This window comes from Sorex araneus, chromosome 9 (assembly GCF_027595985.1).
Source record: "Sorex araneus isolate mSorAra2 chromosome 9, mSorAra2.pri, whole genome shotgun sequence".
Taxonomy (NCBI): Eukaryota; Metazoa; Chordata; class Mammalia; order Eulipotyphla; family Soricidae; genus Sorex; species Sorex araneus.
In genome coordinates this window covers 34450431-34472114 of record NC_073310.1, presented here as the reverse complement: position 1 = coordinate 34472114, position 21684 = coordinate 34450431, and the positions used below count along the sequence as shown (strand labels likewise).

At 44.8% G+C, this 21684-nt stretch overlaps 1 protein-coding gene and 1 pseudogene across 2 annotated transcripts; both read right to left on the bottom strand.

Moving 5' to 3' along the window:
• Positions 1-3328: 3328 nt before the first annotated feature.
• CCSAP (centriole, cilia and spindle associated protein) lies at positions 3329-21172 on the bottom strand. Of its 2 annotated transcripts, XM_055147210.1 has the most exons (4): positions 21061-21172; positions 20239-20638; positions 8278-8540; positions 3329-5798 (listed from the first exon to the last, which is right to left on the bottom strand). In XM_055147210.1, the coding sequence occupies exons 2-4, from the start codon at positions 20582-20584 to the stop codon at positions 5625-5627; spliced, it is 783 nt and encodes a 260-aa protein (XP_055003185.1). In that variant the 5' UTR covers positions 20585-20638; positions 21061-21172; the 3' UTR covers positions 3329-5624. The 2 variants fall into 2 exon arrangements, with proteins under 2 accessions (XP_055003185.1, XP_055003186.1); XM_055147211.1 differs by lacking the exons at positions 20239-20638; positions 21061-21172 and adding an exon at positions 19276-19745.
• On the bottom strand, positions 11390-11490 carry LOC129398982 (U6 spliceosomal RNA; annotated as a pseudogene).
• Positions 21173-21684: the final 512 nt, after the last annotated feature.

The window sequence follows — 21684 nt, the reverse complement described above, 5'->3', positions numbered from 1 at the left end:
GTCAAGTTATATCTGTATATATAGTAACATGTTATATATTATATATAAAGACACATGTGTCTTTATATATATATACCAGCACTTTATAGTCGATAAAAATCCAGTGATAGAAATCTTACTCTTGTACTCAATGCAGCAAACAGGATTCTTTTTGCTGAAAAGAATCTGTTCAAATTTGAATGCTGTTCAAATCTTTCAAACTCCTAAAATCAAAAACAATTGACTTAGGTAAGAAATGACAAATATATGCCTATCACACCTTTCCTCCCTAACCCCCTTTCTTTCCCCTTTTGGTTTTTGGGTCCGTCATGCTTCTGGCTTACTTCTGGCTCTGTGCTCAGGGATCACTCCTGGCAGGGCTTGGGAGAACATTGTGTAGCTGGGCATCGAATTTGGGTTGGCTGTATGCAAAACAAGCACCTGTCTACTGTACTATCACTCTGGTCCAAGATACGTATATGTTTAAGTTCTGATGGGTAAACCACACATATCCAGAGGCCAAGTATTTTGACAGCTTCTAAGTAGCAATTTTTCAGGTTTTAGAAGGATAAGATGCTATTTTGTAAGTTTTGTTCTTTAAAGAATTAAGCTTAAAAATAAAGTGGCATTGTTTACAGAGAATTTAGAATAAGATGCTATTTTGTAAGTTTTGTTCTTTAAAGAATTAAGCGCTTTTCTGCCGCCACGCGAGCTCGACCCCGGAGGCAACCGAACTCCTTTGGACACGAGCAGCGCCCCAAAAATGCCTCCAAACTGTGAGATCGGAGCTAAGGGCGCCTGGGCCTCCAGCGGGGCACGGTCTTTTCTCTCTCAACTCTCTCTTATTGAATGCAGCGAGGTGATTGCCAGTTTTTAGAGTATACAGATACCCGCAGAAGTCCAGGAAAGCCGAGGGGGCAGGATTTCCGGATCCGCCCTGCGCCGATATTTAAGCACAGCGCCATGTGGGTACGTTCTTTTCTGCCGCCGCGCGAGCTCGACCCGGAGGCAACTGAACTCCTTTGGACACGAGCAGCGCCCCAAAAATGCCTCCAAACTGTGTGATTGGAGCTACTGGCCCATGGGCCTCCAGCGGGGCACGGTTCTTCTCTCCAGGCTTCTCCATCTTATGAGCACCACTAAAGGGAAGTAAAAGATTGCAGTGATGCAATTACCAAAAGAATTTTCCCTGGACTTCATATGGAAATCCCTAATATCTCCTGATTGTCAGCAATGTGAAAAGGTTCCTTTTTAGCAGATCTTACTGTGGGGAGAAACTCCAAATAATAGTACCGAGTTTTTTGTTGAGATATTGAAGGTAATCAAAGTAGCAGCTATTTCTTTAGATTGTGAACTAAGCGAAAGCCCCACACCGGCCGAGGTGAGGAAATATCCTTCTTTCTCGGTTCTTTTCCCTTTTCTGGGAGAAACACGGTGTGGTGTCCACCATATTATGAAGTCTATTAAGCAGGCATGAACTTAGAGGCGCGGGAATGGGAGGGGGAAAAAAAAACTATATACTTGGAACAGCGGGAAGTCTCGGGCCGATACCAGCACATGCTCTGCTGAGACTCGACCCGGGTGGCCACACTTTTGAGTGGCCGCAATGTTGCTGATCAACCAGAATCCGGAGCCTAACTGGACTACTTCCAGTTCCAGAAACTACTTGTAACCATGTCTCTAGACTGAACTAAGCCATAGCCCCACGCCGGCAGAAGACTGGAAATATCCTTTTCTCTTGTAGGGCGGCGTGGTGTCAGCCATAATATGAGGACTATTCATTAAGCAGGCACGAACTTGGTGGTGCGGGAAGGAGGGGGAAAAAAACTCTATGTACTTGAAACAACGGGACTTCATATCCCTCCAGTTTCAACAATGGACAACTAATTATCAAATGCTGCATGGGCAGTAGGGCTGTCTTTCTTGGGGGAAAACTCCAACAATAGTGAATGTTGTGTTGAAATATGGAATGTAATCAAGGTAAAGTGAAAATGAAGTGAAATTTATCAACTAAGCAGGCAGGGATGGGGGGTGGGGGGCGGGGGGTGGGAGGTATACTAGGGTCTTTGGTGGTGGAATATGGGCACAGGTGAAGGGATGGGTGTTTGAGCATTGTATAACTGAGACATAAAACTGAGAACTTTGTAACTTTCCACATGGTGATTCAATACAAAAATAATAATAATAAAAAAAAGAATTAAGCTTAAAAATAAAACGGCATTGTTTACAGAGAATTTAGGATACAAAGAAGTCATTATTCAATTCTATGGCTCTAGGTAGAATTAAGCTTTTCATTTAAAAAGTCACTGAGGGCTAGACAGTCTAAAGGAAGGCCTTGCATGTGGCCAACTCAGGTTTAATCTCTGGTACCCCATATAGTCCCCTTTTTCCTGCCAGGAGTGACCCCTGAGCATAGAGTCTGGAATAATCCCAGGACACCACTGGGTGTGGCCCAAAACCACCCAAAAAGAGGTCACTTATTTTTTTAAAATTATTTACCTTTTATTCCCCACCTTTCCTACTCTATTTCACAGTTGTTGCTGTGACCGAGAATTGCTCACATATTGAGGTGCTTGCTGAGGGTCCCACATAAAGTCACAGTGCCATAGTGCTCCCCAAATCTGAGAATGTGCTAGCTGGGGGCTGTACTCTTACAGCCCACAACTTATGGTCAACAATGGGGGGTCCTGCATTGCTCCACACACGTCTTCCAGTGGTCACATTTCCTGACCACTTGGGCTTGGGCTTGGGCTTGCTATCAGTGGCCGACCTGTGTGTGGTGCTTACACATAGCTGGCTGCAGTGCAGCTGGAAACTGCTTGTGGCATCGGATTGTAGATAACAGCTGCCATGATCATGCTAGCATATATGGGACACCAGGGATTTGAATTTGTGACTGCATGCTTGTTTGGCAAGCAGTCTAAAACCCTTTGCTATTCCTCTGGACACAAAATTTAAATTTTCAATAAAATTGTTTATAAAAATAAAATTGAGTTATCCCAGAAAACAAAATCAAAATGTCTAATATCAAAGCGTTTTAGGGACAAATTCATATCAAAGTTTTTTAGGGGGCAGAGAAATAGTACAGGAGTGAGGTGCTTGCCTTGCACACAGCTCACCCTGCATCAATCCTCTGCACAGCCATAAAGTTTCCTGAGCATCACCAAGAGTGATCCTCAAAACCCTGTAGTAAGCAAAGGTCAAGAATAAGCTTTGAGCACAGGCAGATGTGACCCAAACAACCCCCCATCACCACCAGATTCCTATTTACCTCTCATTCACCTTATGACAAAATGTCATTCAATATTATATAACTTCTTTAGTAGAAATAATAGAAAACAAAAGCATGTTTATGGCAAAGTGTTTTAATTAAGAACTCGAAACCAAAAATTTTAAAAATCTTATATAGCAATTTTATTACATAATTTAAATATTACCAGATTCTCAAAGTTTCAAACTTTTCAACGTGAAAGGTTGAATTGTCTCACTATCTTGCAAATTATTCCAAGAATAAAGAACATGGTTACAACTACATTAGTTTTTAGAATGAGAGAAGAAAAAGTAGGACCGTCAAATTGGCACAACTTTTAAAAATAGGATCAAAAGGTCATTTTTACCCCCAAAAGTTAAGAAATAAAAAGAAACTAACCAACCAGTGACTTGGGACACAGTAATGGCTCACATATTAATTCATATTAATTCAGTCATTGTTCATGCACATTAAAAGTACTTTAAAAATCTTTTTTATTTATCTTCTATGAAGGGGAGGGAAGAACTGAAATTTTGCCTTCTAGATTTTCTCCATCTGAAGTTCTTAGGAATAAGCACATTAAGGAGGGTCTGACTCAATCAGAACCTAGAGGAAATTGAGCTTCAAGGGCAGTCCATAAGGGCCAGAGCCACTCCTCAAAAACTCTCTTCCCTAAGATTGTCAAATGCAACATGAATGCTTGAGTTGCGTGGCTAAAACCCCACATGCAAGAAGAGGTTTTCAAGGAATAGTTTTCACAGTCAGCTACCACTTCACAATTGTCACATTAATTTGATATTTTAGGTATCTGCAGTGCCTAAGGATTTTAATAACAATAAAATGCACCAGACTACTAGCAAAGTTGTTTTGGACAATATACAGAACTTCCTCTTATCAAATATACAGCTCATGGACTAGACTAAGAACTCTCAAGATAAAGTCAAAACAATACAAATATTTTAAATGTCTTTTAAAAAGCTCAAGATTTTCAGCATGAATTTTCAAAGTTCATTTATAAGACAATACTCTGACAATTTTATGTGGAATAAAATAGATTTGTGTTCTTTTAAAAAATAAACAGAATACTTCAAAGACCTAAGTAAAAATATCACGGGTAAATATTTAGTATTTATCTAATACTAAACTTTCACATCTCCAGGTGCTAAAATTGTAAAGTAACTTTCTTTTCTTTTTTAAAGAATCTAGCATTCATTCTTTCTATAAATATTCTTGTCCATGCTGGATGAACCAGAATTTCATAAAACCATTTATTCTACCCCCAAAGCAAATGTTTTATAGAGAAGGCGCATTTCTATACATACCACCCTTTTTTCCTCATTAAGTATAATATAAGATCTACTTGCTGGGAATCTAGGAATGATGGATTTCACACAAAGTCTGAATAACGTACATCACTCAAGACTTTGTTATTAGTGATGGGGGTGGGGAGATGTACTAAGAATAGAGGTGGGCTATATTTTTAATGGGGATCTTAGTATTTTCACCCTGCCCCCAAATGTAACACAATATGTTTATAAGTTCTAAAAATCACTGTCAACTATTATAGAAGTGGTAAAAGTTCACAGCAGGTATGTGTCTACAGGTCAGATTGAAGTCTGGTGACTAATTCTCTGTTGTGTTCTTAAAGAAAAAAATAAGAAAGAAAGAAAGAAAAGAAATTTCAGTACCACTCTAAATACAGTACACTGGCACTTATTGGAATGCATTTGAACGATCAAACTATTAAATAAGTGCCTGGATGATAACTTAAAGAAAAATATATAATCCTTATCCACTCCAGATAACTCCTAGATATCACAATTCAGTTTACATGAAGTGCAAAACTGAAATACAAATTTAATTTTTTTAGGGATATAGTTTCACTATACATGGAATCAGTATTAATGTTAAAACTCACTTTTACTTAATATTTCTTCATAAAGAAAACCACAAGTAAGGAAAATGAGTTTTATGCTGCAAGATGAAGTGATTGGAATCTGGAAATTATTCACAATAGGATGAAACAGGGTCCACCTAAACTTCAGAGAAGAATACAGAGTGTTAAGCATCCATAGCCATTTAAAGGCATTGGGTGTCCATATCTTAAAATATTAAGATGCTTTAAAACAAAAACCCTTGTAAGATTATCAAAGATTTCTGGAATTATCTTCATAAATAACCAAGTGTCTATGGCTTCATACTTTACCCTACTGTTGAGGTAGGAGACTGGGAGGCATCAAAATAGAATAATCTTCTGGACATTCCCTATTAAAAAAAACCTTCCAGAATCATTTGCTTTCTTAAACCTGTGTCCGGTTTCTTTTGGAGTTTTTGTTCCTTTATTTCTGTCATTTATACATTTTAAAAGAAGCTGCCCAGGCCTCAGTCTCTTTCTTTACGCTCTTGCCGAATAACATCTCATGTATTCTGTTATCCATGGATTCTCTGAGGAAGACTTTATCTTTCTGTTTTTCTCCACGTCAACAGAGTGAGCACGCTGCCTCTGAGCAACCAGTTTCCTTTTCTCCACCTGTCTTCTGTTTTTGGCTCGTAGTGCTGATTCATGAATCTAAAGGGAGTTGAAAAATAAGAATAACAATAAACGGTGGCTGTCCTCATTTTCGAGAATATCTGCAATAAAGCCTCCCTGAGGTCACAGCAGAGCTGTCTGCGTCACTCTTCACAAGTGTTCTGTTTACCAGAGGTTCTATAGAAGCCGCCTCTTCCTGAGGCCTGTGGTTTACTGGCTGTGCAGTGACAAAGAGCAACAGAAAATGTCCACTGTACTAAATTTATATATAAGTGATAAGTAGTTTGTTTGCAGAGCCCTCTAAAAAATGGATCTAAGAAATAACTGCAACTCTTCAGCATTAAGCATGAATAAGCTTCTCATTAAAGTACATAAAATATGTTATGCAAAATGCTAAAAAAAAAAATACCCAGGAATTTTACCACCTAAAATGTGACAAACAAAGCCTGTTAAATTTGATCTCTTGAGGGATTACCTTTGTTAAGCCAGTTTTGTTGTCTCAAATATCAATTCAAAACATATCATTTGGCTGGGTCCAGACAGCTACATTTATTATTTGAGTATTTAATCAAAATATAAACAGTTTTGTTGTTTTTTTTTTTGCTTTTTGGGTCATACCCAGCGATGCACAGGGGTTGCTCCTGGCTCTGCACTCAGGAATTACCCCTGGTGGTGCTCGGGGGACCATATGGGATGCTGGGAATCGAACCCGGGTCGGCCGCGTGCAAGGCAAACGCCCTACCTGCTGTGCTATTGCTCCAGCCCCCCCCCTTTTTTTTTTCAAAATATAAACAGTTTAACATTCTTCCCCCACCCCCATTTTATCTTTTATGGTCATATCTGATGAAGCTCAGGGATTACTCCTGGCTCTGCACTCAGGATTCACTCCTGACATTGTTTGGGGGACCGTATGGGATGCTGGGACTCGAACCTGGGTCGGCCACATACAAGGCAAATGCCCTACTCTCTGTACTATCGCTCCGGCCCCAGTTTGACATTCTTTTCCTGCTACTTTGCATTCATTCTTTGTTTGAGTTATAGTGATGCATTAATACTAACATTTACTATGACTTTGTGGTTCTATACATGAATATTCTTTCATCATAACCTGTGATGAGGACTCCAAACAGAGACAAATCTGGGTGAAGTTAAAAGAGAATGAATAAAAGCTCCCAGGAGTAAAAGGCATTAGGCACATTGGAATAGCAAGAGAAAATACAATCATTTGAACTTAATCAAAGAGCAAAAAGGAGTTTGGTAGATGAGAAGCAATCTGACAGGGGAGCCAATAATGGGGGCTGGAGCAATACAGTACAGTAGGTTCAGCACTGGCCTTGCATGAGGCCAAACTAGGTTCAATTGCAGCATCCCATATGGTTTCATGAGCCCTGCAAGGAGTGATCTCTGAGTGAAGAGTGAGGAGTAAGGGGCTGGAGCGATAGCACAGCGGGTAGGGTGTTTGCCTTGTACACCACCGACCTGGGCTCAATTCCCAGCATCCCATATGGTTCCCCTGAGCACCTCCAGGAGTGATTCCTGAGTGCATGAGCCAGGAGTGACCCCTGTGCATCGCCAGGTGTGACCCAAAAAGCAAAAAAAAAAAAAAAGAGTGAGGAGTAAGCCATGGCTTGGTGTGGCTCCCAAACAGAAACCAAACAAAACCCAGAGAAGTCAATTAATTACAAAGGAGCCAGAGAAATAACAAAGAAAACAAAGATTTTCAAAGCAAAAGGATTCAGAAACATAAGAGAACACAATCTCGGTCTGAGTACAGTGAGCAGGGCACTTACCTTGCATGCACCCGACCCAAGTTCCATCCTGAGCACCTTACTGGTTCTGAGCATTGTGAGAAATGATGCCTGAGTGCAAAGCCAGGGGTAAGCCCTAAGCACCCCGGGGTGTGACCCCATAATTAAAAATGAACTTTAAAAAGTTTTAAAAAGAGAACACAGGGAGCAGGAGCGACAGTACAGCGGGTAGGGCGTTTGCCTTGCATGTGACCGACCTGGGTTCGATCCCAGCATCCCATATGGCTCTGCAAGCACCACCAGGGGGAATTCCTGAGTGCAGAGCCAGGAGTAACCCCTGAGCATCGCCAGGTATGACCCAAAAAGCAAAAAAACAAAACAAAACAAAACAAACCAGTAAAAAGAGAATGTAATCTAAATGGGCAACAGCAACCCTGGTTGTACCCTTTATTGGTAGCTCCTGCTTCTCATCATCCCCACCTATGCCCTGAAAACTGAAGAGCTTGACCAGGCCACTACTGCTGTGACCCTGTATCAATATAGATTTCAGGTGTAAACTTCCAACAAAGCCCTTTGATATCCAAGTCATCAGCACCCCAATTTTTTTTTTTTTGCCAATCAATGCTCAGCTTTCCTAGGCCCACCCTCCTCATTCCTAATATCTACCACAACCCCAAGGCATCCCTGGAGTCAAGGGTATAAAGCCCCGGAAGAAACATAAACCCGCTCCGACCCCCAATGGAAAGCAGAGCACAGGACTCACAACCCACCTCATGGACTGGGGCAGAAGCACAGACATTGTGTGTTTTCTGGCTTCCTGTATCCGTCTGTCTCTCTCCCCACCCATAAAGAGCGAATGGATGCTTTTCTTTTATTTTACTGGAGGACCTTTGAGGACTTCTGACTGTTTTCCTACTTCCTCTGGCAAGTAAGGCACTTTGTTGGTGAGGTTCAACACTGTTAGGTGATTTGTCAGTCTCTTTTGTTCTGGTCTGCTGCTCAGGTTTTTCTTTTACATTTGTCTCTGGCAGTGCTTTAAAAAAAAAAAAGGAAGATAAAACAGATGAAATGCTATAAAATCAGCTGCACATATAATATTGGGGTTGAAAAATGTATGATGCTTAATTCAGCAATATTTTCACTCACAGTTCATTCACAAGTTTCACATGAAGCAGAAATATGAAAAGAAATGAACAGAATAGCTTACAGTTTGTCCTATTAAAATTCAAGAGGGGCTAAAGAGATAGTACAGTGGGTAGAGAATTGCCTTGCACACAGGTGACCCCGGGGTTTGATCCCGACTTCGGGGTTTGATCCTGGCACCCCACACGGTCCCCCAGCACCACCAGGAGTGATTCCTGAGTGCATAGCCAGGTGTAACCCCTGAGCATCAGTGGGTGTGGCCCAAAGACAAACAAAAAGAATCTTATTAAAAAACAAAACAACAAACACATGGGGTTGAGCTATCCATTCAAATGTAACTACCACTCTCTGAGATTAAGGTCTCAACTAAATATGAAAAGCAGAAAGCATCACATCCTATGGTCTGCTCCACAGTCCCCTGAACCCATTAATCTTTATGTCTGGGTTCAGGGGAAGGTCTGGATTGGTGGAAATTACTCAGCAACTGCACAAGTTTAGTTTTGAAGTAGCTCAGCTCAGATTCTGTAACTCCCTTCTCTTCTGACACCTCATGATCGTGGGCAATGGTCCCTATGGGATTTCCCAGCTCCAGCTGGTGACTCAATCGGAAAGGCTCACTCCTTCACAATGGAGTGGTTTCCATAGTTACTGAGCAGAGGCCCAGCTACGTGTTCCCAGTAGGACGAGGCAGAGATGAGGGCTGCTGTTCTGAGGGCACCTCTCAGCAAATGCAGGAGTGATAATGAAGATGATTCCCAGGGATGATGAAGATTTAGTACTGAAGATGACAGTACTAAATTCTGTCAGCAGTGCCTGGGAAACTGGCAGGCAGTGTTTCTTACTTTTTTTTTTTAATTATCGTGAAATATTGTTACAAAGCTTTCATGTTTGAGTTTCAGTCATACAATGATCAAACACCCATCCCTCCACCAGTGCATTCTCCACCACCAATGTCCCCAGTACACCCGCCCCTTTCCAGCCCGCCCCCTGCCTCTGTGCCAGACAATTTCCCCCATACTTTCTACTTTTTGGCATTATGATTTGCAATACAGATAGTGAGAGGCTATCACATTTGGCCCTTTGTCTACTATCAGCACACATCTCCCATCCCAAACGATTCCTCCCACCATCATTGACTTAGTGATCCCTTCTCTATTCCAGTTGCCTTCTCCCCCAGTTTATGAGGCTGACTTCAACTATGGAGCATACATATTCTCATACTTTACACCACTGATATATAAAGAGTAGCACCCCATATTTGATGGAGTTCTTGGGGGCAAATATATATATTTGTGTATATATATACACAAATACATATATATACACAAATATACACACATATATACATATATACACACACATACATGCAAGGTCAACCTTTAATAACATGTTACTAATGTTATTAGTAACATTAAGAAGGGCTTAATGGCTCCTGGGTGAAATACAACAATCTTCACACACTTTGCTCTAAGAAATCCTTTTTGGATTTAGCGGATTATTCATAACAAGCAATACAAAATAAATTACTTCAGTTCTGCTTCGGGGGCAGTGGTTGGGGTTCGGGATGGAAACATCCAAACTATGTTGGTGGGAAGGCGTTCGACTATTAAATGTAATCAATTATTGTGAACAACTTTATTAAAATAAAATAAGGCACTTGTCTTTCATGCAGCTGCAGAGACCCTTAACTACATCCCTGGCACACATATGGTCTCCTGAGAACCACCAGAGGTCACTCCTGAGCAGAAAATCAGAATAACACCGAGCACCACCAGGTGGGGCCCCAAAACAAAGAAAAAAAAAGTCAGAAATGAGAGCATGGAAATGAGTTCATAAACATGTCTTTGCAGGGGCTAGAGCGATAGCACAGCAGGTAGGGCATTTGCAACCGACCAGGTTCAATTCCCAGCATTCCATATGGTCCCCTGAGCACCGCCAGGAGTAAACCCTGTGCATTGCCGGGTGTGACCCAAAAAGAAAAAAAATATATGTCTTTGCTTAGAACACAACTGACTTTTATAAACACAGAACAGAGAAGAGAGTAAGTGAGGAAACGGTGCTCTGTGCCCCAGCAAGAAGACATAAGGCTCTCTCAGGGACACTTGCCCTCAGAGACCAGCCAGCATGTTCTGAAAAAGGCCAGACATACGACGATGTCACATGCAAGGGTTCAGCAGACAGCCCCATCCCTGGAGTCTTTCAGCATAGACTACAGACAGCATGGAATAGAAAAACAAAAACAAAAACAAAAAACCATATAACCCTGTACCAGGGCCAAATTCAAACTGCAGAAGCAGTGATAAATGAGGGAAAGCCAGGGAGAGTATGGATTTGGAACACCAGGTAGAGCAAATCTACCTAAATCAGAAAATAAGGAATGATACCCTCTTAAAAACAATCATTTAATAAAGAATGAAATCCCTTTTTTGGTTTCTCCCTGCTCCCCTCAAGAATAGGAGCTGGAAAGCTATTGCAACCAAACAGGCCGTCCTATTACTGTTTGAAGTCCCTATCAAGTTAACGTTAACAAGCACCCCAGCCATATACAGACAGAACTCCCAAAACACTGTGCAAGGGAGCAATGGGGAGTGTTTGGGGCCAGACTTGGCTGTGCCCAGGCTTTACCCTGGCTCTGCATTCAGGGATCATGCCTAGTGGTGTTGGGGTGGAGGGCCGTATGGAATGCCAGGGCTGTGTGCAAAGCAAGCATCTTCCCCACTGTCCTGGGTCTCCAGCCCCAAAAATACAAAGCGCTCCACAAATGTGCGTGTCAGCCTTGCGCAGGAGTCATGCTAATCTCTTTCTTATTCCAATTTTAGTATATGTCCTGGAGAAGTGACCACCCATAATACTCTTTAATACTCATAGTACTCTAACTCCTGGGAGCCAGAGCCGTGATACAGTGGGTAGGGAGTTTGCCTTGGGTTGAACTTGGCCAACCCAAGTTCAATCCCTGGCATCCTGTTGCCTGCTAAGAGGGATTCCTGAGCACAGAGCCAGGAGGAAGCTCTGAGCACTGCCAGGTGTGCATCCCCCCCCCCAAAAAAAAATACAGCTTTTTTTTTTTTGAGTTAAAAAAGAAAACTACAAAGAATAGGATACTGTTAAAAAACATTTTTGTTGTATTAAAAAAAAAACTTAAAAATAAAATGACTGGGCTGGAGTGATAGCACAGCGGGTAGGGGATTTGCCTCATACGCGGCCGACCCGGGTTCAAATCCCAGCATCCCATATGGTCCCCCGAGCACTGCCAGGAGTAATTCCTGAGTGCATGAGCCAGGAGTAACCCCTATGCATTGCTGGGTGTGACCCAAAAAGCAAATAAATAAATAAATAAATAAATAAATAAATAAAGTGGCATTGCTTAAAGAACAACTGCAATCAAAAAAAGTAATCTCTTCAATCCTACCATTCTAGGTATAAATTTTTCCTTTAAAAAAAGAGTAAGGGGGGCAGCTGGAGCAATAGTATAGCAGGTAGGGCATCTGCATTGCAAGTAGCTGACCTGGGTTTGATCCCCAGCACCCCATATAGTCCCCAGAGCCTACCACGGTGATCTCAAGTGCAAAGCCAGGAGTAAGCCATGAGCACCACCAGGTGTGAACCAAACACTGAAGTAAAAAAAAAAAAAAAAAGAATATCATAGGCTGGTGTGATTGAAAAGCACAACAGCATGTAGGATGCTTGCTTTGCACAAGCAGACCTGGGTTTGATCCCAGGCATCACGTGTCCTCCACACAGAACCTCCAGGAATGATTCCTGAGCACAGAGCCAGGAGTAAGTCCAGGTACAATTAGGTGTGGTCCAAACATGCTTCCGCCCCCTCCCTGCTCAACAAAACATACAAAATAGGTTTCATAACAAAGTGTAGAGAGCCTGAGAGACAGGACAGCGGGTAGGGCACTTGCCTTGTAGGTGGCTCACCCAGGTTCCATCCCTGGGATCCCATATGGTCCCCCCAGCGCAGCCAGGAGTGAAGCCCTGAGCACCGCCCTATGTGGCCCAAAATACAAAAAAAATAATTTCTTAATTAAATTAAAATGTCAGATAGCCACAGCCCACTGCTACTGCCATGCCAACAACCTACGGCCTAATTCCACAGCTTCACTGAAGGAATCTCTGCACAGACACCAAGCCACGTACACCCAGACAAGCCGGTGTTGGGCTGGGAAATCTGTGGTCGTCTTGGAGTGGGGGTGGGCAGTCTCCCCAGCCCCCTATGCTTCCAGAGACCCCGGCAGCCTTGCCCACCTCCCACAGCCCTGACTACTTTGACTCACTCACCGGGCCTGCTCTGCAGATTCACAAACAAAATCTCCAAGGAGATGCAAGCCAAGCAACTGAAATTCTGGGACACATGGGACACCCCCATCTGAGGTGCCCCTGGGTGCGGGGGCAGACCAAGTCCCCGCCCTGCCCAAACCCTGGCAGTCCCATCCACACCCAGCTGCTGCCACCATGCCAACAGCCTGTGGCCTAAAACTCTATGGCATCACCAAGATGCTCTGCGGCCTCACCTGAATTCTACAGATCCTGAAGTTTCTGCACTGTGCAGCTGCACACCTCCAAATTCCACGGTACCGAAATCCCAGTAAGAGCACACCAAATTAGATGAGAAAGTAACATAGAAGCCAACTAAAGCTTGGCGAATCATATGTGATGCCAGAAATCAATTACAAGGCAAGTGCCCTACCCACTGTATTATTGCTCCAGCCTCAATTTAATAATAAAAAAAAAATGCTGTCTTATGAAAAAAGAATTTTAAGAAAGAAGGAAGGGAGAAAGGCCCAGAAAACAACTAAAGAGCACTTCTGCAAATAATTACAATTTCCCAACCCACCATCACCTCCACCTCCAGGCCCTGGGGCTGGAGCGATAGCACAGTGGGTAGGGCGTTTGCCTTGCACACCACCGACCTGGGCTCAATTCCCAGCATCCCATATGGTCCCCTGAGCACCGCCAGGAGTAATTCCTGAGTGCATGAGCCAGGAGTAACCCCTGTGCATTGCCAGGTGTGACCCAAAAAGAAAAAAAAAAAAAAGGCCCAGCAGTCTCCTCCCTGACCCAACATCTTCTGGCATAAAAAGAACTAGCTTCACAACTAATCTGGAAAAGAACATGATGCCACTGAATTGACCCAGATAAGACTGGTATGGGCTGAGAATGCTGGGGCCTTCTCAGTATGGGGCAGGCAGGTTCCCCTTTCTGACCTGAGGCCCTTTCTGACCCAACACCCTCTGGCATAGAAACGGCCCAGCCCCACAATGGAACTTCATCAAGCCACCAAGCCACCTTCTCCGACTTGATATCTCCAAATCCTGTAGTACAGACAGTCCAGTGGGAGCACAGCAACTCTGATAAGAAAGTAGCATAGCAGCCCACCAAGCCCAGTGGGCAAAAGCAATCACACTGAAAGTGCAACGAGCACCAACCAGCTCAGTGAATTCTCAGACAAGGACGCTGGTAACATCATTGTGAGATATAAAATTATTACACTTATTAATATGTTTTCTGATCATTTTATTTGCCATTTTGTTGTAACAGCAATACAAAATAGATTTGTTTGTCCCTGCTAAAGAAGCAAACTTGGTGGGGTAGAAACAGGACACTGGTGGAGGGAAGATCATACTGGTGGTAGCATCAGTATTCTAACATTGAATACCTGAAACAACTGCATTATGGACAACTTTGTAAATCACAGTACTATTTAAAAAAAAAAACATAATTAGGGGCTAGCAAGATAAGCTCACTGGGCTGGAGTACATGTTTTGCACATGAGAGGACTGGGTTTGATCCCAGACACTGAGCTCATCAGCACTGCCAAGTGTGGCCCCAAATCAAAAAATTTAGATACTACAAATGAAAAATATAATAGAAAGGCAAATTAAAATGGTAGGGTATAAAATTAAAGAAGAAATTTATGAATGATAACTTTTGTCTAAGTTCAAAAAGAAAAGAACAGAGATAACAGAAAGGAGGAAATAATATTTAAAAAAACTTACTAGAATTTGAATGCAAGAGCCACCTAATTCACTGGAAAAATTAGACTTGGGTCAAGGGGAAATTTCAGAACACAATAGACAAAGACTCTTACAAAGGATGAAGAATCAGATGACATGGGACTGTAACAGCACTATAAAAAATTACAAAACACAGAAATGCCTCCAGATTTCTTTACAAACAATTACTTTTCACCTAGAATTCTAAGCCCTCTCACAAACTCAGCAATATTATGAGGATGGAGATGCTGTCTTCTGACGTTTGGTCTCAGAAATAAACCTCTCACACACTCTTAGGAAGCTGCTAACGATAAGTTCCACCAGGAAGGCATTAACCAAAACACACATGAATTTCACAACAAACATTCCTAACAAAGAAAAACTACTGAATCCCTGGTGGGCAGCCCAGAGCCCTCCCAGGATGTACTGGGCAGCAGGCCATACAGGTAACAACCAGGCCAGTGCAAGTAGGTCAGAGGCCCTGGGAGGGATGCCTGAAGATGTCAGGAGTGATAGTGAACCTGATATGTTAATTATATGAAAGAAAGAAAAGGGGACCAAGGCAAACATTGCAGAGCAGCTTGGAGCAACCTCATCCACAGACACAACACTGTAGATACTGAGAACTGAACAAATCTTACAAGGACTGCATTAAAAAGCAGTGGGGATAGGGCATGTATATGATTGAGAGAGCAGTAAAAGAATCCAAATCATGGGGCCGGAGTGATAGTAGGGGAAGCAGGGCACTTGCATGGCAAGCAGCCAGCCCAGATTTGATTTCCAGCACCCCATTTGGTCCCCTAAGTCCCACAAGGAGTAATCCATAGCTCAGAACCCTGAGCACTGCTGGGTGTGATCCAAAAAGAGAAAGAAAGAAAGAAAGAAAGAAAGAAAGAAAGAAAGAAAGAAAGAAAGAAAGAAAGAAAGAAAGAAAGAGAGAGAGAGAGAGAGAGAGAGAGAGAGAGAGAGAGAAAGAAAGAAAGAAAGAAAGAAAGAAAGAAAGAAAGAAAGAAAGAAAGAAAGAAAAAGAAAGAAAGAAAGAAAGAAAGAAAGAAAGAGAGAAAGAAAAAGAGAGAAAGAAAGAAAGAAAAGAAAGAAAGAAAGAAAGAAAGAAAGAAAGAAAGAAAGAAAGAAAGAAAGAAAGAAAGAAAGGAAGGAAGGAAGGAAGGAAGGAAGGAAGGAAGGAAGGAAGGAAGGGAGAGAGAAAGAGAAAAAGAAAAGAGAAAGAGAGGAAGAAAGAAAGAGAGAGAGAGAGAAAGAAAGAAAGAAAGAAAGAAAGAAAGAGAGAGAGAGAGAGAGAAAGAAAGAAAGAAAGAAAGAAAGAAAGAAAGAAAGAAAGAAAGAAAGAAAGAAAGAAAGAAAGAAAGAGAAAGAAAGAAAGAAAGAAAGAAAGAAAGAAAGAAAGAAAGAAAGAAAGAAAGAAAGAAAGAAAGAAAGAAAGAAAGAAAGAAAGAAAGAAAGGAAGGAAGGAAGGGTGGGAGGGAGGGAGGGAGGGAGGGAGGAAGAAAAACCACAAGAGAAGGATTGAAATAAAGAAAACAATAATTGAGAAATGTCCTATACACAATGTTACTTAGGGATTATAAAAATAAATATGACGCTTGCTCTTCAAGGTGATGTTCTCCCTTGAACATGGTCTTGCTTCCTTATCTCTATATTTGCTTGCTTATTTTCACTCTGGAGAAGAACATGTTTGCTTTCAAATATTTTTGTTGGATAATATTAGTTTGTCCTTGCTCCTCCCACAAGGAGCTCAGGTTTACTGAGTTGTACCCATCACAGTGCTCCCAAAGCAACAACCAATTCCATCAGACACTAATAATCCCATATAGCCTTACTCCTTCCTTGATGTCCCTTGCATGGTTTTAAAATATCCTTTTTTCTATGGACACAGGAAGAGAGTTGATTTTATGCTTTTATAACATGGGAGTTAGTTGACTCTGAATAATATTTACTCCTGGGCATCCATCATATTTACTTGACTTAAGCCTCAGTTGCCCTTCCTTCATAACATGCCCAAAAGGAGGGTCCTGGTGAGGGTCAAGGATGAAACCAGGGCAAGCAGTAATCTACCCTGGCATCAAAAAGGGATAGGCTAAGCACCATAAGAAGTATAATAAGTTAAGAACACAGTCATGGAACAAACTCATGATCCAAAAAGAAGTAAGGAATAAGGACTCTGCTGGGGTTAGGAAAGATTAACCTGGCCTGAGGACTGTGGTCTGGGATATATAGCAAGATGTCCCCAGGAAGAGCCACTCTTTAAACTTAATAGATCTCTTACTGTGTTCACACAAAATGACTAGAAATATTAGTAAGAAGTAAATTTAGTATGATTATTTAAATGGATTCTTTGCTAAGGAAAGGAGAAAGCAATACACCCTTAGATGGAATCCCACCCTAGTAATAAGTGCTGAACTCTCAGGTGAGATTCTGTCCCGAGTTAATCTCCTAAAAGAACTGCCCCTGAAGAAGGGGCTTTATATCTGTGTAGGGTTGAATACTATCCCCCGGAAGGAAGCATAAAATGAGGCCACCATAACCATGCCACCGGACCCCACACCAGGGGTACCCAGAGGATGCGAGCCCTCCCCACCCCCAGGGACCCAGCCCCAGCAGCCGACATCCACTACCCCACCACTGCCACACTCCACGCTGCTTTCCACACGCTCGGACTAAGCCTCATGCATGAGTGAACATATTTCTGGACACATCATCATAAAGGAAAAAAATATATATAAACATATTAAATATACATATATATATGTGCCTCTCAGAGAGCTGGGCAAGCTACCAAGAGTATCCCGCCCACATGGAAGAGCCTGGCTAGCTCCCTGTGGTGTATTCGATATGCCAAATACAATAACAATAATAGGTCTCATTCTCCTGACCTTGAAAAGAGCCTCTGATCATTAGGGAAAATGAGTAAGGAGAGGCTGAGAGGCTGCTAAAATCTCAGGGCTGGGACAAATGGAGACGTTAGTGGCGCCCGCTCAAGTAAATCAATGAACAACGGGATGACAGTGGTACAGTGATACTTACGTGTACCCTCACCTTCCATGATTTCTATATAGCTACACTGTGAGACTTGAATAAAGGATCGCTGACTACCAACCAGCCTGTGGCCTTGGTTCCTTCATTCCCTGTTCAGCTGTTGCTGGTGGTCAGCTGGGGGAACCATTCTTGGCCCCACCAAACACACCCAGTTTGAACTCACACATGACCTTCCTCTCTTTCAAAGCACCTCACATCTTTCTAAGCAAGTTTTAATTTAAAAATGAATAGATAAACGCCAGAGACCATAGAGATAGTGCAGCAGGTAGGTGTTTGCCTTGCAACTGGGGTTTGATCCCCAGCCCCATTATGGTCCCCTGAATAAACAGAAGTGATCCCTGAGCACAGAGCTAAGAGTAAGCCCTGAACACAAATAAATACAACCAGGGCAGATGCATAGAGCCCTCCAAGGAACAGGCAGCTGGGGCGTATGTGTGGCAAGAGGCTGCTGTAGCTGCTGTAGCCTGTGACAAACCAACCAAATAAGATAACCTGATTCTAGGTTTCTAGATGAGGAATGGGGTTGGGGTGGGGGGAAAGGGTGTATCTTCTCTTAAAGCAAGAACCAAATGTCTATGTCTTACAGGAAATGCAAGAGTGCTCACCATTCCAGTATAAAAAATAAAAAAACTATACCCTGGGGCTGGAGCAATAGTACAGGGTGTAGGGTGCTTGCCTTGCATGCGGCCAACCCGGGTTCTATTCCCAGCATTCCATATGGTCCTCTGAGTACTGCCAGGGGTGATTCCTGAGTGCAGAGCCAGGAGTGACCCCTGTGCATTGCCAGGTTCGACCCAAAAAGCAAAAAAAAAAAACAAAAAAAAAAAACTACCTGTACACTGAATTTCAATCCTGCCCACCACAGGAATTAACAGGATCTGTGGGAGGCAGAAGCAAAGCAAAAACAAACAAACAAATCCTGCAAATGGAGCTCCTGAGAACAGAGATGTCCCTTCTCTCTAACTGGAAACCAGAAATAATAGCAGAGAAAATATTAGTGATGGGAGGACTCCTGGTCTCTTAGGAAACCAAAACAATCAGGAACTCAGACAAAGAGCCACAACCCAGACTTTAATGCTATCAGAAAACAGTATTCACCCACCTATAGAAAGAACTAACAACTCTTTAACAAGGGAAAGAAAGGCCTAATTCAATAATGCACAGCTTATAATTAAGCTGGAAAGACAGTGCCCACAGAAATAAACTAGAAGACATATTCCCTACCACCTCACCTCCACTGTTGGAATTTTTAGCAATGATCGCTGAAACCAGGAGTCTAGCATCTGAGGAATCTGGGAATTCACAAGTAGAATAAAAGGAGAATGATAACTCTGTCACAGATGAAGAACTGAGAACAGTTCAATATTAGGAATAACAGCCTTCGCTGCAATGCTAGGATCAAAGTCTCAGTGAGGGCCGAAAAGACAGTAAAAGGGTTTAGGTGCTGGCCTGGCAAGGGTTCAGTCCCTCAGCCCCACCAAGAGGGATCCTTGAGCTCAGAACGAGGAGTAAGCCCTGGGCACCACTGAGTGTGGTCCTATCAAAACAAAACACCAAACAAAAAACACAAACCTGAGAGCCCGATTACCAGCGCAGTGCAGGAAACAAACAGCATTATAGTCATCTGAGCTTTCATCCGACAAAATGTAGGGGAAAGTATGATCCTAACTCCGAATTGTTTTGAAGGTTGAATGAGAAAATCCACATTCTACAATCATTGGCTGTAGTCATGTTACTAAGCTCTCACTCAGTTTTAGTCTGGGTTTGCTTTTTTCTAAAGCGAAATAGTCTTTAAAACCATGGGACCTCCAGAGATGAGCAAGGCCCACAGTCAGCAAGTAGCAGACAGGAAACGGGGCTAGTTCTGGTCTACCTAAGGTGTCCGGTGTGGCTCTTAGCACCCGTCACTATCCAACCGCGTATCCCAATCCTGCAACCTTTAAGACAAGAATGAACCGGTTCAGGGCCTGAGACAGACATCCAACAGTTCCTTCTGCGAGCTTCTGAGTGGGTGGACAAGCAGCAGAGAGAATCTAACACTTGAAAGACGCATTCGCAGCTCCCAGCCAAGAGATATTCACAGTCTGCCTAAACAAATGCAAAATATTCTTTAGAGCCAGCACAGGGAGGTCAGGGGGCAAAGACAGAAAACAATAGTCCCATTCAATAGACAGAAACTCCGCTCAGAGGTTCTTGGGGTCACCTTTGAGAGTCTGCTCATTAGAAAAATAAAAAGAGTGACAGGAACAAATAGATGGGAGTTCAGTGGGGTCTACAGCCTCGCCAAGACCCGGGCTCAACCCGAGGCCATCAGACTGCTGATAGAAAGCAAGGGAGGGCGGAGGAGGAGCTGACGTCTTCCTTATTTTGACCAGGGGCGGACTCTCAAAAGGAAGATGCTTGCCTGGCACAGGGGCGGTCTCGCCAAAGGAAGCTCTGGCCCAGAATCCGAGCCAGCCGCTCCGATGTCCAAAAACAAAGCCCGGGTTCCAACCCCCGAGGCTCCTTTGCAGCCCCCGCTCCCGGACCCAGTACCTGTCTGAGCCGTGGCCCTCGCGGGCTCCGCGCTCTGCTCCTCGGCGGGCGCGCGCGCTGCAGGTTCCGCCGCCTCCCGCGCCGCAGGTTCAGCGGGCGGCGGCGGCGAGGCCCGGGCGCCGTGGGGCGCGGGGCTCCCGGCGCCGGAGGACGCCGAGGACGCCGAGTCGTCCGAGTTGGGGGCCGGGCCCCAGTCGTCCCAGAGCCAGGGCGCGTGCGCCTGCTCCAGCAGCCGGCGGCCCAGGCGGTAGTGCAGCAGCTCCCGGTAGCACGGCCCGTACTCGTCCCAGCGCGGCTGCTGGTAGCGCTTCATGTACTCGCTCTTCACCCCGCTTCCCGGGGACATGGTGCCGCCCGGCGGCCCCGCTGCCCGCCGCGCCGCCGCCGCCGCCGCTGCTGCCTACGGGACCCGGGACACGACACAGAAGCCGGCCCCACCCCTGCCCCGGCCCGCCGCGACGTTTAAACGGGGAGCCACGCCCGCCGGGGGCGGGAGGCCAGTCCGGGAAGGGGCGGGCTTGGGGGACCCGGGCCGGAGGCACTGCACCTCGCCGGCCGTCCCGCGGCGGACGGGGCTCCCGGGGAGCGTGGCTGGGGGTGGGGGGGTCTCCGGGCGGGGGGTGCCCCCCGGACGCGGCGCCGTAGGGGGGAAAGCCCGGAGGCTCCGGGCGAGGGCGAGGGGGACTCGGGGAACCGGGGCTGGGAGGTGGAGAGCGGAGGCGGAGGGGGTGCGGGGGGGATCGGGCGTGGGGTGGCCTCGGGGCTCCTCGGGGCGCCTTCCGAGCGAGGTGTGGGGGCAGCGGGGGGCAGCCCGCGGCTTACCTCCTTCCCGCCTCGCCGGCCTGGCTCCCCCCCCGCCCAAGCCCAGCCCAAGCTGTGGCGCAGCAGCTCCGAGCGCTCAGCTCCCCGCGCGCTTTCCTCCCGAGCAAGATGTCGCTGCAGCGGCGGGGACGGAGGCGCCGCCTCGGAGCCGGGAGCGACGCCTCCCCTGCGCGCTCGCGGCCGACGGCCCTCCGCCCCGCTGGTGAGCGGGGGCGCAGCTTCGGCGCCGGGCGCCACGCGCTGGGGTGCGGGCCAGCCTCCCAGCCGGTGCCCCGCATCAGGTCCCAGGGGGCCCCTGTCGTGCAGGACAAGCCGTCTTGGAGGGCCTCCTTGGGTTTAGGAACCAGGCAGCGAGGACGCCCCGGGGCTCCTGGCATTTCTGTGCACCCCCAGCTTACAGATTGGAGTTCGCAGCATCTGTTCCTCTGGGTTTTTTTTTGTTGTTGTTGGTTGGTTGGTTGGTTGGTTGGTTTGGTGTTTGTTGGTTGGTTTGTTTTTGCTTTTTGGGTCACACCCGGCGATGCACAGGGGTTACTCCTGGCTCTGTACTCAGGAATTACTCCTGGCGGTGCCCAGGGGACCATCTGGTATGCTGGGAATCGAATCTGGGTTGGCCTCGTGCAA

Bases quoted from the DNA above. Each gene is read 5' to 3' on its own strand.
- CCSAP (XM_055147210.1), bottom strand. From the start codon at position 20,584: ATGTCCCCGGGAAGCGGGGTGAAGAGCGAGTACATGAAGCGCTACCAG. The intron at 8,541-20,238 runs GTACTGGGTCCG...TTTTTTTTAAAG, and splicing joins GAGGGCCACGGCTCAGACAG to CACTGCCAGAGACAAATGTA. The intron at 5,799-8,277 runs GTGGGTTGTGAG...AACTCCCTTTAG, and splicing joins CTTCTGCCCCAGTCCATGAG to ATTCATGAATCAGCACTACG.